This window comes from Prionailurus bengalensis, chromosome B1, assembly GCF_016509475.1.
Source record: "Prionailurus bengalensis isolate Pbe53 chromosome B1, Fcat_Pben_1.1_paternal_pri, whole genome shotgun sequence".
NCBI lineage: Eukaryota > Metazoa > Chordata > Mammalia > Carnivora > Felidae > Prionailurus > Prionailurus bengalensis.
The window spans coordinates 162142314-162156487 of NC_057344.1; the positions used below are offsets into that span (position 1 = coordinate 162142314).

At 43.1% G+C, this 14174-nt stretch overlaps 1 protein-coding gene across 1 annotated transcript in view; it reads left to right on the plus strand.

The window, feature by feature from the left end:
• KDR (kinase insert domain receptor) overlaps window positions 1–14174 on the plus strand; it is a 46701-nt gene that overhangs the window by 15657 nt on the left and 16870 nt on the right. The window contains exons 10-20 of the mRNA XM_043572622.1: window positions 533–689; window positions 1555–1678; window positions 2232–2340; window positions 3446–3787; window positions 5869–6015; window positions 6336–6467; window positions 10207–10313; window positions 10747–10882; window positions 11254–11358; window positions 12676–12789; window positions 13366–13454. Of these exons, the coding sequence (XP_043428557.1) occupies window positions 533–689; window positions 1555–1678; window positions 2232–2340; window positions 3446–3787; window positions 5869–6015; window positions 6336–6467; window positions 10207–10313; window positions 10747–10882; window positions 11254–11358; window positions 12676–12789; window positions 13366–13454 (1562 nt within the window). The remainder of the gene's footprint in view (window positions 1–532; window positions 690–1554; window positions 1679–2231; window positions 2341–3445; window positions 3788–5868; window positions 6016–6335; window positions 6468–10206; window positions 10314–10746; window positions 10883–11253; window positions 11359–12675; window positions 12790–13365; window positions 13455–14174) is intronic.

The following is a 14174-nucleotide window of genomic DNA, read 5'->3' on the forward strand; positions in this document are numbered from 1 at the left end:
GGGTGAGAAAAAGGAAGAGGGGGAGGGAAAGAAGTGGAGGAAGGAGACGGGGAGGGAGGAGGAAGAGAGGTAGGTGATCTTGGGCAAGTCACTCGACTTTTCTGTTTCATTCTTCTTATGTGTAAAAGGGACAATGATAGTGGCTATGAGGATCGAATGGATTATTCTGGCTAGAGCACTTAGAATGATGCCTGGCACATAATAAGCGTATTTACTGCGCTAGTCACAATGATTTTATCCCTTTCCTGTCCTGATCTCTTGAGACTGGGAGCACAGGGAGAGCTATCCCCAACATGTAGGGATAACAAGGCAGAGAGAGGGTGGCCAGACTTGTGCAAAGTCCTCCGCTGGCGAGGAGGATGACTTTTGCTAGAAGTTCCGTGTCCTGTTTCCAAGTCTAGCTGTTCTTTGAGAAAGAAAATGGGAGTGGAATCATATGCTTATAGAAACATAGGCCTTGGTTGATGAAAGCTTCCCCCTTCTGCTCCTCCAAGCCGATTGACAATTCAAAAGTGACTTTTCCCGTCTCCAGTCCCCCCCCAGATCGGCGAGAAATCCCTGATCTCTCCGGTGGATTCGTACCAGTACGGCACCACGCAGACGCTGACGTGCACGGTCTACGCGGTCCCTCCGCCACATCACATCCGCTGGTACTGGCAGCTGGAGGAGGAGTGTGCCTACAGGCCTGCGTGAGTAGGACCCGTCCTCTTTTGCCCTGCTGTTCTGCATTTCATGCAGCCACGCTGTGTGACTCCATTCCCCCTGAGAAGGCCCTTCCTAAGAAAGTTCTGCCCCAAGCGGTGCTTTCCATCTTTCTCCACATCTTAATATTTTAGGAGATGTCTTTCGTTGGTGTCCCACTTTGAGATCAGCTAGCTCTCTGTTCCTAGGTTGGCACACCTCTCCAAATGCAGGCCCTTCCCTCACATTGCTGATCGCCAATCTTTGTTTCTTTCCTTTACGCCAAGCAACTGGTGAATACCACATCTCTCCTTATCTGGGAGAAGGTCCATCTCAGAGGAAGAGCTGATGGATGAGAGCCTTTGGCTTCTCAGGCCCAGCTTATCAGGTTCTAACACGAGTCCAGACATCCTTAGGAAAAAAAACACAGGCCACCCACTATCACCCTGAGCCGTTCACTTCCTGTTGTTGTTTTTGAGACGGCCTCTACTAGTTTCTTCCTCAGATGCTGACCATTTCCTACACAAAGGCCACAGTCCCAGGGAGATTGCTTTAAGAAGCCCAATGACTTCTTAGTTTCCTTGTCTTCCTTTGAACTAAATTAACTTGAATTGTCTTGTCGATTCAATTTATGAATGGAGGTTTGTTCCCAGAATAGCTGTTTCCCTCCTGTATCCTGAATGAATCTACCTAGAACCTTTTCCTTCTTTGCTGAGGCCTATTTTTATTTGGCTCCAAGTCTTGTAACATGGCAGGGTGCGCTGAAAGTTATTTCTAAGAACATAGTAACCAAAGTCTGACTCCTTTCCTTGCTATGGATCTGAACTAAAGGAAAGTTAAGTCCTAATAAGAGCTGTTGTTTCTTCCTTATAGCCAAGCTGTCTTAATGACAAACCCATACACTTGTAAAGAATGGAGGAATGTGGATGACTTCCAGGGGGGAAATAAAATTGAAGTCAACAAAAATCAATTTGCCCTAATTGAAGGAAAAAACAAAGTGAGTTTGAAGTTCTTTAAATTGAAAATCTCTCTCTCTCTCTCTTTCTCTCTCTCTCTCTCTCTCTCTCTCTCTCTTTGATGGAAGGGTGGGAGGATGGAGTGGAAGCATGGTGTAATCATATGTGAGGGATATTAGAGATTGATAGTCACATTAATTGTACGATAAAATACTAACATATTAAGTCAGTTTGAAAACACCATTGACTGTTAGAAGCACCATCGCCTTATTAGTATCTTATCAGAGGAAGATAAAACACATATGCTGTTAGCTCTGTACATCGCTTGTAAGGTGATTCTGATTTTACAAATATGGAAATGAGAAAATGTGTGCAGTGTTAGGCTAAAATACATGATTTCCCTTTTGGTTTCCAAAGTCTGTTTTGTGTAATGTGCGAGCCACACCAGCAAAATGATAATTGTGTGGATTTGAGAGAGGGCAGTGCGGGAGTATGAATGGAGTAGGCGGGTCTTACAGGTTGAATTTGAGTCTGAATGCATGCGCATGAACACAGCCTCCATCGTTTACGGCCTGGGATTTGTTTTTTTCATAGACTGTAAGTACCCTTGTTATCCAAGCGGCAAATGTGTCAGCTTTGTACAAATGTGAAGCCGTCAACAAAGCTGGGAGAGGAGAGAGGGTTATCTCCTTCCACGTGACCAGTGAGTACTGCTCTCTGGGGGGGAGGGGGCGTTGGATCTCTTGCCAAGGGGGTGCTAAGCTGTCTGATAGTCTGTGGTCCTTGCCATTCTTGAGTGGCATGGTGGTTTTGGAAAAGGCCTTGGACTGACACTGGGGATGCTTTTGTTCGTAAATGAAGACTTCTCAGGGAGCTCCTGGGCTCATGTGAAATCAGTACAACTGACTCCCGTTCACTCAGGGGAGAGAATGGTTTTACATATGTTTTTTTAATTTTTAAAAAACTTATTTTAGAGTGCGAGTGAGAGAGAGAGTAGGGGAGAGGGACAGAGGGAGAGGGAGGGAGGGAGGGAGGGAGGGAGAGAGAGAGAGAGAGAGAGAGAGAGAGAGAGAATCCCAAGCAGGCTCCATGCTCAGCACAGAGCCCAACACGGGGCTTGATCCCACGACCCAGGGATCCTGAAATCAAGTGTCGGATGCTCAACCGACTGAGCCCCCAGGTGCCCCTGTTTCACATATTTTTAGCCACTAGTCCTGGGTACTAGTTATGTCTCCACCATCTGAGTCTAGCGTAGTGTGTGGCTTCTTGAGGTTCAGTCGGTGTTGGTGGGCTTGCTGCTGAGCAGTTGACAGCATTGACTGGAGGTAATTGTAATGACATAGGGACAGTTTCCTCCCAATGCTGCTGATTCTGCCTGTTCATCTTCGCTTTATGGATAAGCTTTAGCTGACTGGACTGGGTGAAATAGTTCAACGTGGGCTAATTCGTTGTCGTAATTATAGCCTTAATGTCATTGAGTGTGATGTGTCGATGAGGAACTCATTTTTAAAATTCCGTGTTATAATTATCTGCTGTAAATATGTCTTGGGTTTTTTATTTTCATCTCAAAAACTGTGTTTAGGGCTGAAAGTGGAGATTTTATACATATCTGAGGACTACACCTTAGTAAAATAACCTATTTTGAGGCCCGAGCTGTCTCGTGCGGTTGTTTCCCTGTATGACATCATCTGGGATTGAGAGGGCCTCACTTTTCTTGGTGGTTTATAGCAGTCTAAGGGTGGCAAGAAGACAAAAGCGCACTGCCCAAATTAAATCGCCACTTTCTAGCCATGGGTTTTGTATTTCAGGGGGCCCTGAAATCACATTGCAGCCCGGCACCCAGCCGACCGAACAGGAACGGGTGTCTTTGTGGTGCACTGCAGACAGAACTACATTTGAGAACCTCACGTGGTACAAGGCTGGCTCTCAGGCTCTGCCAGTCCACGTGGGAGAGCTGCGTACACCCATCTGCAAGAACTTGGATGCCCTTTGGAAAATGAATGCCACCACGTTCTCTAATGGCACAAGCGACACTTTGATCCTGGAGCTCCAGAACGCATCCTTGCAGGACCAAGGAGATTATGTGTGCTTTGCTCAGGACAGGAAGACCAAGAAAAGGCATTGTGTGGTCCGACAGCTCATGGTTTTAGGTAGGGAGGCAACTCTGGATCATCAAAGACTGTTGGAATGCCTTTCGTGTAGGGCTTTTGGGGACTGTGAGAAAATATCGTATAGGAGCCTATGAAGTAGACGGGTGCACACTCAGCTTATTCACTGAAAGTCCTTGAGGCAGAAAGAGGCGGATAGTGGTGAAATGATGTATTAAAAAGAGAAAATAACATGGTTCCTGCCAGCTCTAATGATAGGATTTCATTAGGATTTCCGAGAGATGAGCCTAAACTGGGGAAATTTCTACTTTATTCTTGGACATTTATTTATTTTAGTAGACACATGTTCATGGAATGCCTACTGTGAGCTAAGAAGGTTCCAGAAATTCAGAGTGGTGAGGAGGTAGATAAGATAAGAACACAGGCAACCACCAGGCGGTCGTAGCACATTGAGGTCTCGGTGTCCATGAGGAGAGGAATTGTTTTGTTTTACTCCTTGTAGTAGCTCGCGTCAGAGAACACAGTGGCACATGCTAGGTGCTCAGTAAGATACCTACTACATGAAGAGTGTGACAATGGGGTTGTTTAGGGCCTGTGAGAGCCCATGGGAGGGGTGCACCACTCACTGCTTGTCCCTCTGGGTCATCCCGTGTAGTCCAGCATAGATCAACGGGATGATAATTTTAGTGAGCAGATAGCTTTGTAAATTCCGCATGGAGCCACTCTCCACACCTTATCTAACCTTGTGTCTTGCGCAAAAGCTATGCAGCCATGCCTCTGTCTCTGGGGAAATCAGACAAACTTGGGAAAGTCTCTTTGTGCCGACTCCCTCCATTTTCTCCTCTCTTTAGTGTCCCTTTCCAGTTTCTGGGATGTGTGCATTCTCTGATTTTACTGTTAAGATGGGGAACTGCCCAGGTGAATGAATCTATACTAAGGTTTTGGAGGAATAATGTCTTCTTCAGAGGCCTTGGCATATTTTAAGAGGTATCCTCAGATAGACACTAGGGTAGTGTTTGCTAGTGTTAAGACTTAGGTGTCAAAAGAAGGAATTTTTTGGGGTGAAGTCATTCCCAGGGCCCTTTGTATCTTATCACATATATGGCCATCTTGGGGACCGGTCCTGTTTCAAATTAAAGGAAGAATTTAGAAAGAGATATGAAAGAGACCATGCCCAGGAAATATGTGCTCACAATGACCTGGTTTGTTTCTCTAAGGACTCCTACGTCGTTTTCCTAAAATTATTCTTAGAAATAGAATAGAGCCCAGGACATTTGCTTAAATCCCAGTGTAGTTCACCACTGAGGTGATCCCATTTTGCTCAATGTTGCAGTGGATTCTTTCAGCAAGATTGCTTTCGATTGCTTTGGACAAGATATTTCTATAATGCTTTGATGAAAGGGTACATCTGAAGTTTTGCTGTACATTGAAACAAATACCCATGAGCTTAATTTTTGAAATCTTTGACTTTCCTTAGGGATTATTGTCTTGCTTGTTTGTGTTTTAGTGGAAATGGCACTGGACTAGTCTTATAAGCTCATTAGTTCAAATGTTCCCTGAGTTATACGGACTTGGAGAAGTTGTTTAACCCCCTTAACTACAGTTATTTCATCTGCAAAAGAAGGTTAATATTCTTGTCCATCGTATGATTGATAATGAGCAACAGAAATAGTATAAGTGAGTTTTGTAAAAAGTGCCAAATATACATAAGGCATTCTTTGTTGAATTACACTGAAGGTTCGCACTTACCAAGAGAAACATGCAGAATTCAAGGGTGTCACTGTCTAGAACTTTCATGGGAGGGAAAGTTTCCCCTTGGGGAAGCTGTGTCTAGTTAGAAGAAAACCCCATAAAGGTGACAACCTTTATTTTGTGATGTGACGACCAGCTAGAATCACTAATAAGGATGTCCAAAGTGATCTCTCTCAACTGTCCTGACTTATTTCTTCCATTAACTTTATTCAGTGGCCAAGAGTAATGTTATTAGCTTCTATGTATTTTCAGCTTAGTAAATCAGTGGTTTACTGTTTATTAAGTTTAAACTGTAAGTTTACTGATGCTAAAACCATTTCAGAAGTTTTAACTACATGTTGTATGATTTTTGTGTGTGTGTGTGTGCACAGAACGTGTGGCACCCATGATCACAGGAAACCTGGAGAATCAAACAACAAGCATTGGTGAAACCATCGAAGTTTCGTGCACCACGTCTGGGAATCCCCCTCCACAGATTACGTGGTTTAAAGATAATGAAACACTTGTTGAAGACTCAGGTGAATAGACTATGTCTTTCTCTGGTTGGTTGCAGAATTCTCAGAGATAGGATCTAAAACCCACCTTATGCCTTGATTTGTTTTAGGTAGGAAAAAAGCAATATTAGTGTCCATGGTCTGGCTCATTTCATAGAATTCAGAGCCGTGTTGAATTCTCATGGAAGCTGGGACTGGTGATGAGTCAGCAATGCATCCTGTATCACTCTTTGGAATTAGATGCTCATCCAAGAAAAGACATCATTTATAGTTTTAAATTTTTTCCTAAACAACTCCACCACATCACATCATAAATGAAAACAACCATTTTTCTTTTCTTTTAGGTATTGTACTGAAAGATGGGAACCGGAACCTAACCATCCGCAGGGTGAGGAAGGAAGATGAAGGCCTGTATACCTGCCAGGCATGCAGTGTTCTTGGGTGTGCAAAAGTGGAGGCATTTTTCATCGTAGAAGGTCAGTGGAAATTCATGGACACATCGGGTGTTTTTAGAAAATTAGCTTGTGTTATATATATACTCATACACTTTGGGTGGGAGGATTATAGGTGATGTTTTTAATGTTTATTTATTTTTTTTTGAGAGAGAGAGAGAGAGCGCGCGCGCGCGCACACACACACACACACACACACACACACACACACACACACACACGTATGAGTGGGGGAGGGGAAGAGAGAGAATCCCAAGCAGGCTCTGCGCTATTAGCATGAACCTGACTTGGGGCTTGATCCCATGAACCGTGAGAACATGACCTGAGCCGAAATCAAGAGTCAGATGTTCAACCGACTGAGCCACCCAGTGGGAGTATTTTGGTGATTTTTTAATATTCTTTGTACTTTGTAAATTTTCTGCTCTAAGTATATATTATTTCAACTAGAAAAAATAATCAGTGTTATTTTAATTCTACTTGCATCATATTTCCCATCCTGGCAGTACTCACTATGGGAAAATTCTTAGCCAGGCAGGTAGAATATCCTCCTTTCCCGTGTTTCTTTTCTTCATTTGAATGGATCGATTAACTTGTTGTAGAAGTGATTCCTCTATATTTTCTTGGGAAAACACTGGAATTACTGCTGAATCGCCAAAATCAGTGCTATCCAGACAATCACAAGGGTTCATAGTTTTCATTGGACTGCAGATAATTAAAATTGTGAACAATAGACCATTGCTCCAATGGCATGGAAATTTTAGGGTGTCTAAATGTGAAAGGAAACTCCTATGTGTGTGCAGGAGTGATGTGAAATTTGGCATATTCCCAGATGGGAAAGGTAATTTGTGACAGAAAGAGGAAGAAAGAAGGATGGTGACAGAAGGAAAAACGGATGGAGTTTTATGAACTCGTCCTCACTTGTCTCTCAAAGTCTAGATTTTAGTTCCCTCAATCTATCAAATCTTGCATCTTGATGACTTGTTTTCACATTTGTAGGCTTATCACCATTTTATAGATTGCACTTGCAAATAAAGATTTCAAGTGTGTGAAATAAATAAAAATTTCAAGTGGCATGGTGCTTTTGTCACTTCCAGAGGGCTTCATGTTAAGGGCAGCTCCTAGTGGGGGCTTCCAGCTCTTTCTCATGCCCTGCCGCATCTCCCTGAGCTGTTTGCAGCTGGTTACCCCTGCCTAAGTAGGAAACATTGGCACAGAACTTACATTTACTTAGTTCCCAAAAAGAATAATACTAAGAAGAGAGAAGTAGATATTTACTGTGTCGGTTAGTCTTCCTAATGTTAACATGGAGATAATATTACCATGGAAGTTATAATTACAGTAAAACCTTGAATTGCGAGTAACTTGTTCTGCGAGTGTCCTGCAAGGTGAACAAACATTTCTAATAAGTTATTCAATAAGTTATTGTTTAACTTGATAAACGAGTGATGTCTTGCAATATGAGTGTCACATGATCACAACTGAACCAATGGTTCTTGAAATTCTCTTTGAGATACGCATGCTTTGGATTACAAGCATGTTTCCGGAATGAATTATGCTCGCAAACCAAGGTTTTACAGTGTATTAATTATTAATTATATTAATATTAATTATATAGACAATTGAATCTTTGAACTTTTTACTAGGTATAATGGACTTTAAAATCTGTGTGTATGGGGCGCCTGGGTGGCTCAGTCGGTTGAGCAACCGACTTCGGCTCAGGTCATGATCTCACAGTCTGTGAGTTCGAGCCCCGTGTCGGGCTCTGTGCTGACAGCTCAGAGCCTGGAGCCTGCTTCTGATTCTGTGTCTCCCTCTCTCTCTGCCCCTCCCCTGCTCATGCTCTGTCTCTCTCTGTCTCAGAAATAAGTAAACATTAAAAAAAATTAAAAAAAAAATCCGTGTGTATAAAAAGAAAGCCACGAGGTGCCTGTTTGCTGAGTCAGTTAAGGGTCTGACACTTGATTTTGGCTCAGGTCATGATCTCACAGTTGTGAGACTGAGCCCAGGTTGGGCCCTGTATTGATCCCCACACTGGGCTCCACATCAGGCTCCATGCTGGGCATGGAGCCTGCTTGAGATTCTCTCTTCCTCCCTCTCCCCCTCCCCCTTCCCTGCTTGTGCTTACACTCTGTTTCTCAAAAAAAAAAAATTAATAGAAAAAATTAAATTAAAGAAGAAAGTTTCTTCAATAGAACCACCAGAGAAACAAAATCTACTTCCAGGCATAGCTGGTACTTGTCCCCAGACTGTTAACTCTTATTCGGCTAACTAGTTACTTACTTGGACTTCTGCCTTTTTCAGGCTGCCTTGGGCCACTTGAACGGCTTATTTGATTCACTCTGCACTCGTCCAGCGGGAAGCCCCATGTGCTAATTGCTTCCTTATCACTTCTCTGCTAATCACTCCTAGCTGACAAGCTCTGGCATTTAATTTCTCCCACTCAGAGCGTCCTCTGGAGCCCCGAGCATCTGCCGCTTACTTGCTGACCTCTACCTTTCCTTTCATGGGTGGTTTCAACTCATTTTGCCAGGCCATACAGGATGCCCTCATCTTGGATTTCTCTCTTTTCTTCACTCAGACTCCTGCCACTCAAGGGCAGGGTAGTGTAATGGTTAGCTGGTGTTGGACAGACTTGTTTAATTCTTCGCCATTCCACCCACTTGCTGTGTGCCCTTGATGAAGTAGCTTAACCTCTTTGAGCTTGTTTCTCCATCTGAAGACTGAGAGTTGCTGAGAACCTCAAGAGGGATGACATATTTAAAGGACTGAGCACCTAGGAGGTGCATGGTAGCCAGTAACTTGCTGACCACTTGTTTTCTTATATAATCCTTTCTCAAACTCCATTCAGATGAAAACTGAGACTCTCCGTGCAAAACCGGGTATTAATTCCACCCCCTGCCAAATAACTACTTTTCTCCCCTGTAGAATGGAATCTGTTTTCTTTCCATCAAAGACTGCTCTTCCTTCAACCCTTCTTATGATTTTTTTCTTTTAAGACATCAACATTTCTATCCTTGATATCCTTAATTCCTGTCTTTAACTTTAGAATTTTATCATTGGAGGGGCGCTTGGGTGGCTCAGTCGGTTAAGCGTCTGATTTCGGCTCAGGTCATGATCTCACGGTTTGTGAGTTCAAGCCCTGTGTTGGACCCTGTGCTGACAGCTCAGAGCCTGGAGCCTGCTTCAGATTCTGTGTCTCCCCCTCTCTCTACCCCTCCCACGCTCATGCTCTGTCTCTCAATAATAAATAAATGTTAAAAAAATTAAGAAAAAAAAGAATTTTACCGTTGGAGGTTTTCATGAGCAGTGTTTTGCAAACTTTAAATTATCCATTAAGAATGTTATAGACTCAGGGCACCTGGGTAGCTCAGTCAGTTAAGCATCCAACTTCGGCTTGGTCATGATCCTCCCATTTGTGAGTTTGAACCCCACATCGGGCTCTGTGCTGACAGCTCAGATCCTGGAGCCTGCTTCAGATTCTGTGTCTCCCTCACTCTCTGCCCCTCTCCCTTCCATGCTCTCTCTCTCTCTCTTCCTCTCTTTCTCTTTCTCTTTCTCTCTCTGTCTCTCAAAAAAAAAAATAAACATTAAAAAAATTAAAAAAAAAAAGAATGTTATAGATCCCTTCAAGTTAGATGCTTGTGACTATTATTATCTAGGATTTTTTTCCAAGTTGGTAAACTTGAGATCTTGCTTTATTGTTGAACTTTGTCCTCTTATATCAAAAGGTATGAGTTTTCAGCATTCCGTTGTGTCTTTCTAGGTGCCCAGGAGAAGACCAACTTGGAGGTCATTATTCTAGTAGGCACAGCAGTGATTGCCATGTTCTTCTGGTTATTACTTGTCATCGTTCTACGGACCGTTAAGCGGGTAACAAAATCATTTCCCTTCCATCCCATGTACGTTGGTTTTCATGATTAATGAAAGCTGACTGGGGCTCTTTGAGTTGTTTCTTCCCATTGTTATTGGCTCAATGGGCACAATTTTATTTCAATACAATAACATTCTTTCCCACTTTCTTTTGGCTGGACCACTGGGCTTTAATTGATGGAAGCCACTAGAGGAGAAAAGGGCTTGGACTGTCCAGTGTAATTAAGATTTAAGTACTTCATTTGGAGCTCATTTGGGGGTTGAGGGGACACTGGATGCAGGATTATAATAGGACTGACTCTCAAACTCCATGAATTTTATTTGAAAATGAGACATCAGGAATGGGGCTTCCATAAACAACAATAATAAGCACACAAAAAACCAACAGCCAGACAACAGAGTGTATGTGACTGGAAGGAATAATGATTTCCAGGCCAATGGAGGGGAACTGAAGACAGGCTACTTGTCCATCGTTATGGATCCAGATGAACTGCCCTTGGATGAACACTGTGAACGTTTGCCTTATGATGCCAGCAAGTGGGAATTTCCCAGAGACCGGCTGAAACTAGGTGTGTTTTCAAGTGATGTTAATTTGGTGTTGGGTTTACCAAGCCATCTCTTCCTCCTTTTGGACAATGACAGATATAGTCTATTCACATGTTGGATTCAGGTTCAGAATATTCATTCTCTCTGTGGAATTTGAGTCATCATCCTTTTGGTCACTTAGAAGTAGGGTCCCTCTACACTAATCCAAAATAGGGCATTTGGAGAGTGAAGAGGGGGAGATATTATTCAATGATTAAGCCAAGACAAGGGAGTGAGCTGGAATCCCCGAGTTAAACTGGGGTGTGCGGGTGATCCGATCTAGTCAGAATCTCTGTGTCACTTTGATGCTGTAATAGTCCAAGTCTGTTTGGTTTGCTGTCATTGTTGACTATAGGTAAGCCCCTTGGCCGTGGTGCCTTTGGCCAAGTGATCGAAGCAGATGCCTTTGGAATTGACAAGACAGCGACTTGCAAGACAGTGGCTGTCAAAATGTTAAAAGGTAAAAGCAAAATTACATGGTGATGTATCTCTCTATCTGTTTCATCTGGTCTGCAGACGTAATGCAAGGCTTGTATCAGCAGCCCTGCAGTTAGGTGAGCCCACTAGCCAAGCATGTAGCCGGCGTATGCCTTTGTGCAAATTGGGGACAAGTTCCTCTTTCATAGCGTCCTGCCAGGGTACATGGCCTTCCAGGCAAAGTTGAGGATGGGTTTCAGCTTCATCCACTTCCCCACTTTGCCTGGGAGCCCATGCACAGCTGTACTTCGTGGCCTGACTCTAGGAAAAGAAAAAACCTTGATTATGTAAAAACTGTTCTTTAATCTCTTATGATACATTGGTAAGATAATTATAGACCATGTAGAGACATGGAAAGAAACTTAATATAATAAGTAAAAATAGTAGAGTGCAAAAATAGCATGTCTCCTAGGATTGGAGTATGTGAAAGATTTTCTCCTATAAAAGATAATGGTTGCACTAGGGACAAAAGGACCATGGGTGACATTTTAAGCATTAAAAGCCTTGTAAACAATTGTTAATCCTAATGGTAATGGTGTTCTGGCCTTGTTGTTTTAATTTGGGGAGGTGGTGCATGTAAAGCTCTTAGCTCCAGTTGTGATGTGCTTTCGTTGATGAGGCACACTGACCCTTGGCCCATAGGTCTTGTGCATTGCAAAGCCATCTCTCTGTCTCTCCCTCTGCCTCGTCGCCCTTGTGGCTAAGGGAGTGTGCCATTCTGAGGTGGCTCATCAGGGTCTGAGGTGTGGATAGCGTCTGTGAATTAGAAAGAAGTGTACAGGATCATTCTCGCAGTTTTAGCCTCATCGGCCTCATGGGCCAACTGGCCTTGCCAGCTGGCCCTTGTTAAATTTCCTGCTTGGCACCGATTGGCGGGAACTTCAGCATAGCCCCTAACACATAAGGATATTTAATACATGGTGTTGCTTCCTTACCAGGAAGCACTGAAATAATCAGGCCCTAAGAAGCATAGTCAACCTGATACATGAAAATCCAGTTTTGTAAAGGAAAGAAAATCTGGGCGTGATTCCATTTGCAGATGTATTCTCTGCTTTGCAAAAGACTTCACAATGGATTCCTTTAAATATCAAACATTCTGGGTGCACTTACAGTAAGAATTTGATTTAGAATTGGAAAATATAATTTATATTTGACTTTTAATGCACTTAATCTGTAAATTGGGTTGGTTACAGCTGTGTTGTCCCTGGAGGGTAAGATGTACACATGCATGCAGTGGGGCACTGATCCTCTTAAGCTAATGCCCACATTTACGATTTCCCTGTTTGCTGTGTACTTGTAGAAGGAGCCACACACAGTGAACACCGAGCCCTCATGTCTGAACTCAAGATCCTCATTCATATTGGCCACCATCTCAATGTGGTCAATCTTCTAGGTGCCTGTACCAAGCCAGGAGGTGAGCATCTGTGGGGGGTTTTGGTTGCCTGATGATTCTGGGATTTAGTTCTCTGCTGGTGTTTCAGGGAAACCACTCAACTCCCATGGCCTTGATTTCCTTAACTTAGGATACTATTGCAGATTCCTAGATACGAATATATTTCATGGAGGTTTAATGGGCTCTATAAGTTCTTCTGGAACTTCTTGTGAGTTAAAAAATGCTGCCTCACTCTACTGCGGTTTGCTCCTTGTGTAATAGATGTTCAGGTGAAAAAAGTAAACCTCTCAAAAAACTTGAAAGCAAAGACCTTAAGAGTAGTTCCCCCTGAAATGGAGTCCTCTTAGGTGATTGTGCTGAAAAGCAAGAGGGTGGATTTTCTTCTGAAATTTTGGTTGATCAGGTTGTGGGGTTGCCTTTTGGAAAAAGAAAAGCTACGCTGTAAGGGCATTGTGACCCACTGATTTCTGTGATCCTGTCCCCAGTGAAAGGTTGTAGCATCTTCTATGGTATTTTCTTGTTCATCAGTGTATTAAACACTTGATGAGATACATGAGCGGAAACATTTTCCTCTCTGACATGCTGTGCTGTCTGCAGGGCCACTCATGGTGATTGTGGAATTTTGCAAGTTTGGAAACCTGTCAACTTACTTAAGGAGCAAGAGAAATGAATTTGTCCCCTACAAGGTATGTCATTTCTTAACTCAGCTCTGGTCACATTGTAAAACGGAAGAAAACACAAAGTGATACAGGTTAATCTTCTTTTGTTAAAACCCCGTGAAGAACTTGTGAGGGGGCGCCTGGGTGGTTCAGTCAATTAAGTGTCCGACTCTTGATTTTGGTTCAGGTCATGATCTCAACAGTTCATAAGATCGAGCCCTGACTCGGGCTCTGGGCTGATAGCACGGAACCTGCTTAGGATTTTTTCTCTCTCTCTCTCTGCCCCTCCCCTCTTTGCTCTCTCTCTCTCTCTCTCTCTCTCTCTGTCTGTCTCTCAAAATAAATAAATAAATAAACTCAAAAAAAAAAAAAAAAAAGAAGAACTTGTGAGGAATCTTCTTGGCTGTTGTAACCTCTTTTACCTACTGGGGAACATATCTTCTCATGTTTTATTTTTTTGTGACTCTAATTTACTGAGCCATTATAGATGGTGCCTGAGGGGGCAGGAGGAGGAGGAAAGGGAAGGATGGAGAGAAGGATGGCTTTGGATTATTTTCTCTCTCTCCTAGCAGTATTTGGCCCCATGGAATGTCAGCCCCTCTGTAAAGAGCACCCTAATGTTGGAAGTGTATCTGGGATAGACTTGAAACAGGCATTTATCTCTAAGCTAAAGAAGGAGGAGGGTGCCTGGGTGGCTTAGTCGGTTAAGCGTCTGACTCTTGATTTTGGTTCTGGTCATGGTCTCGT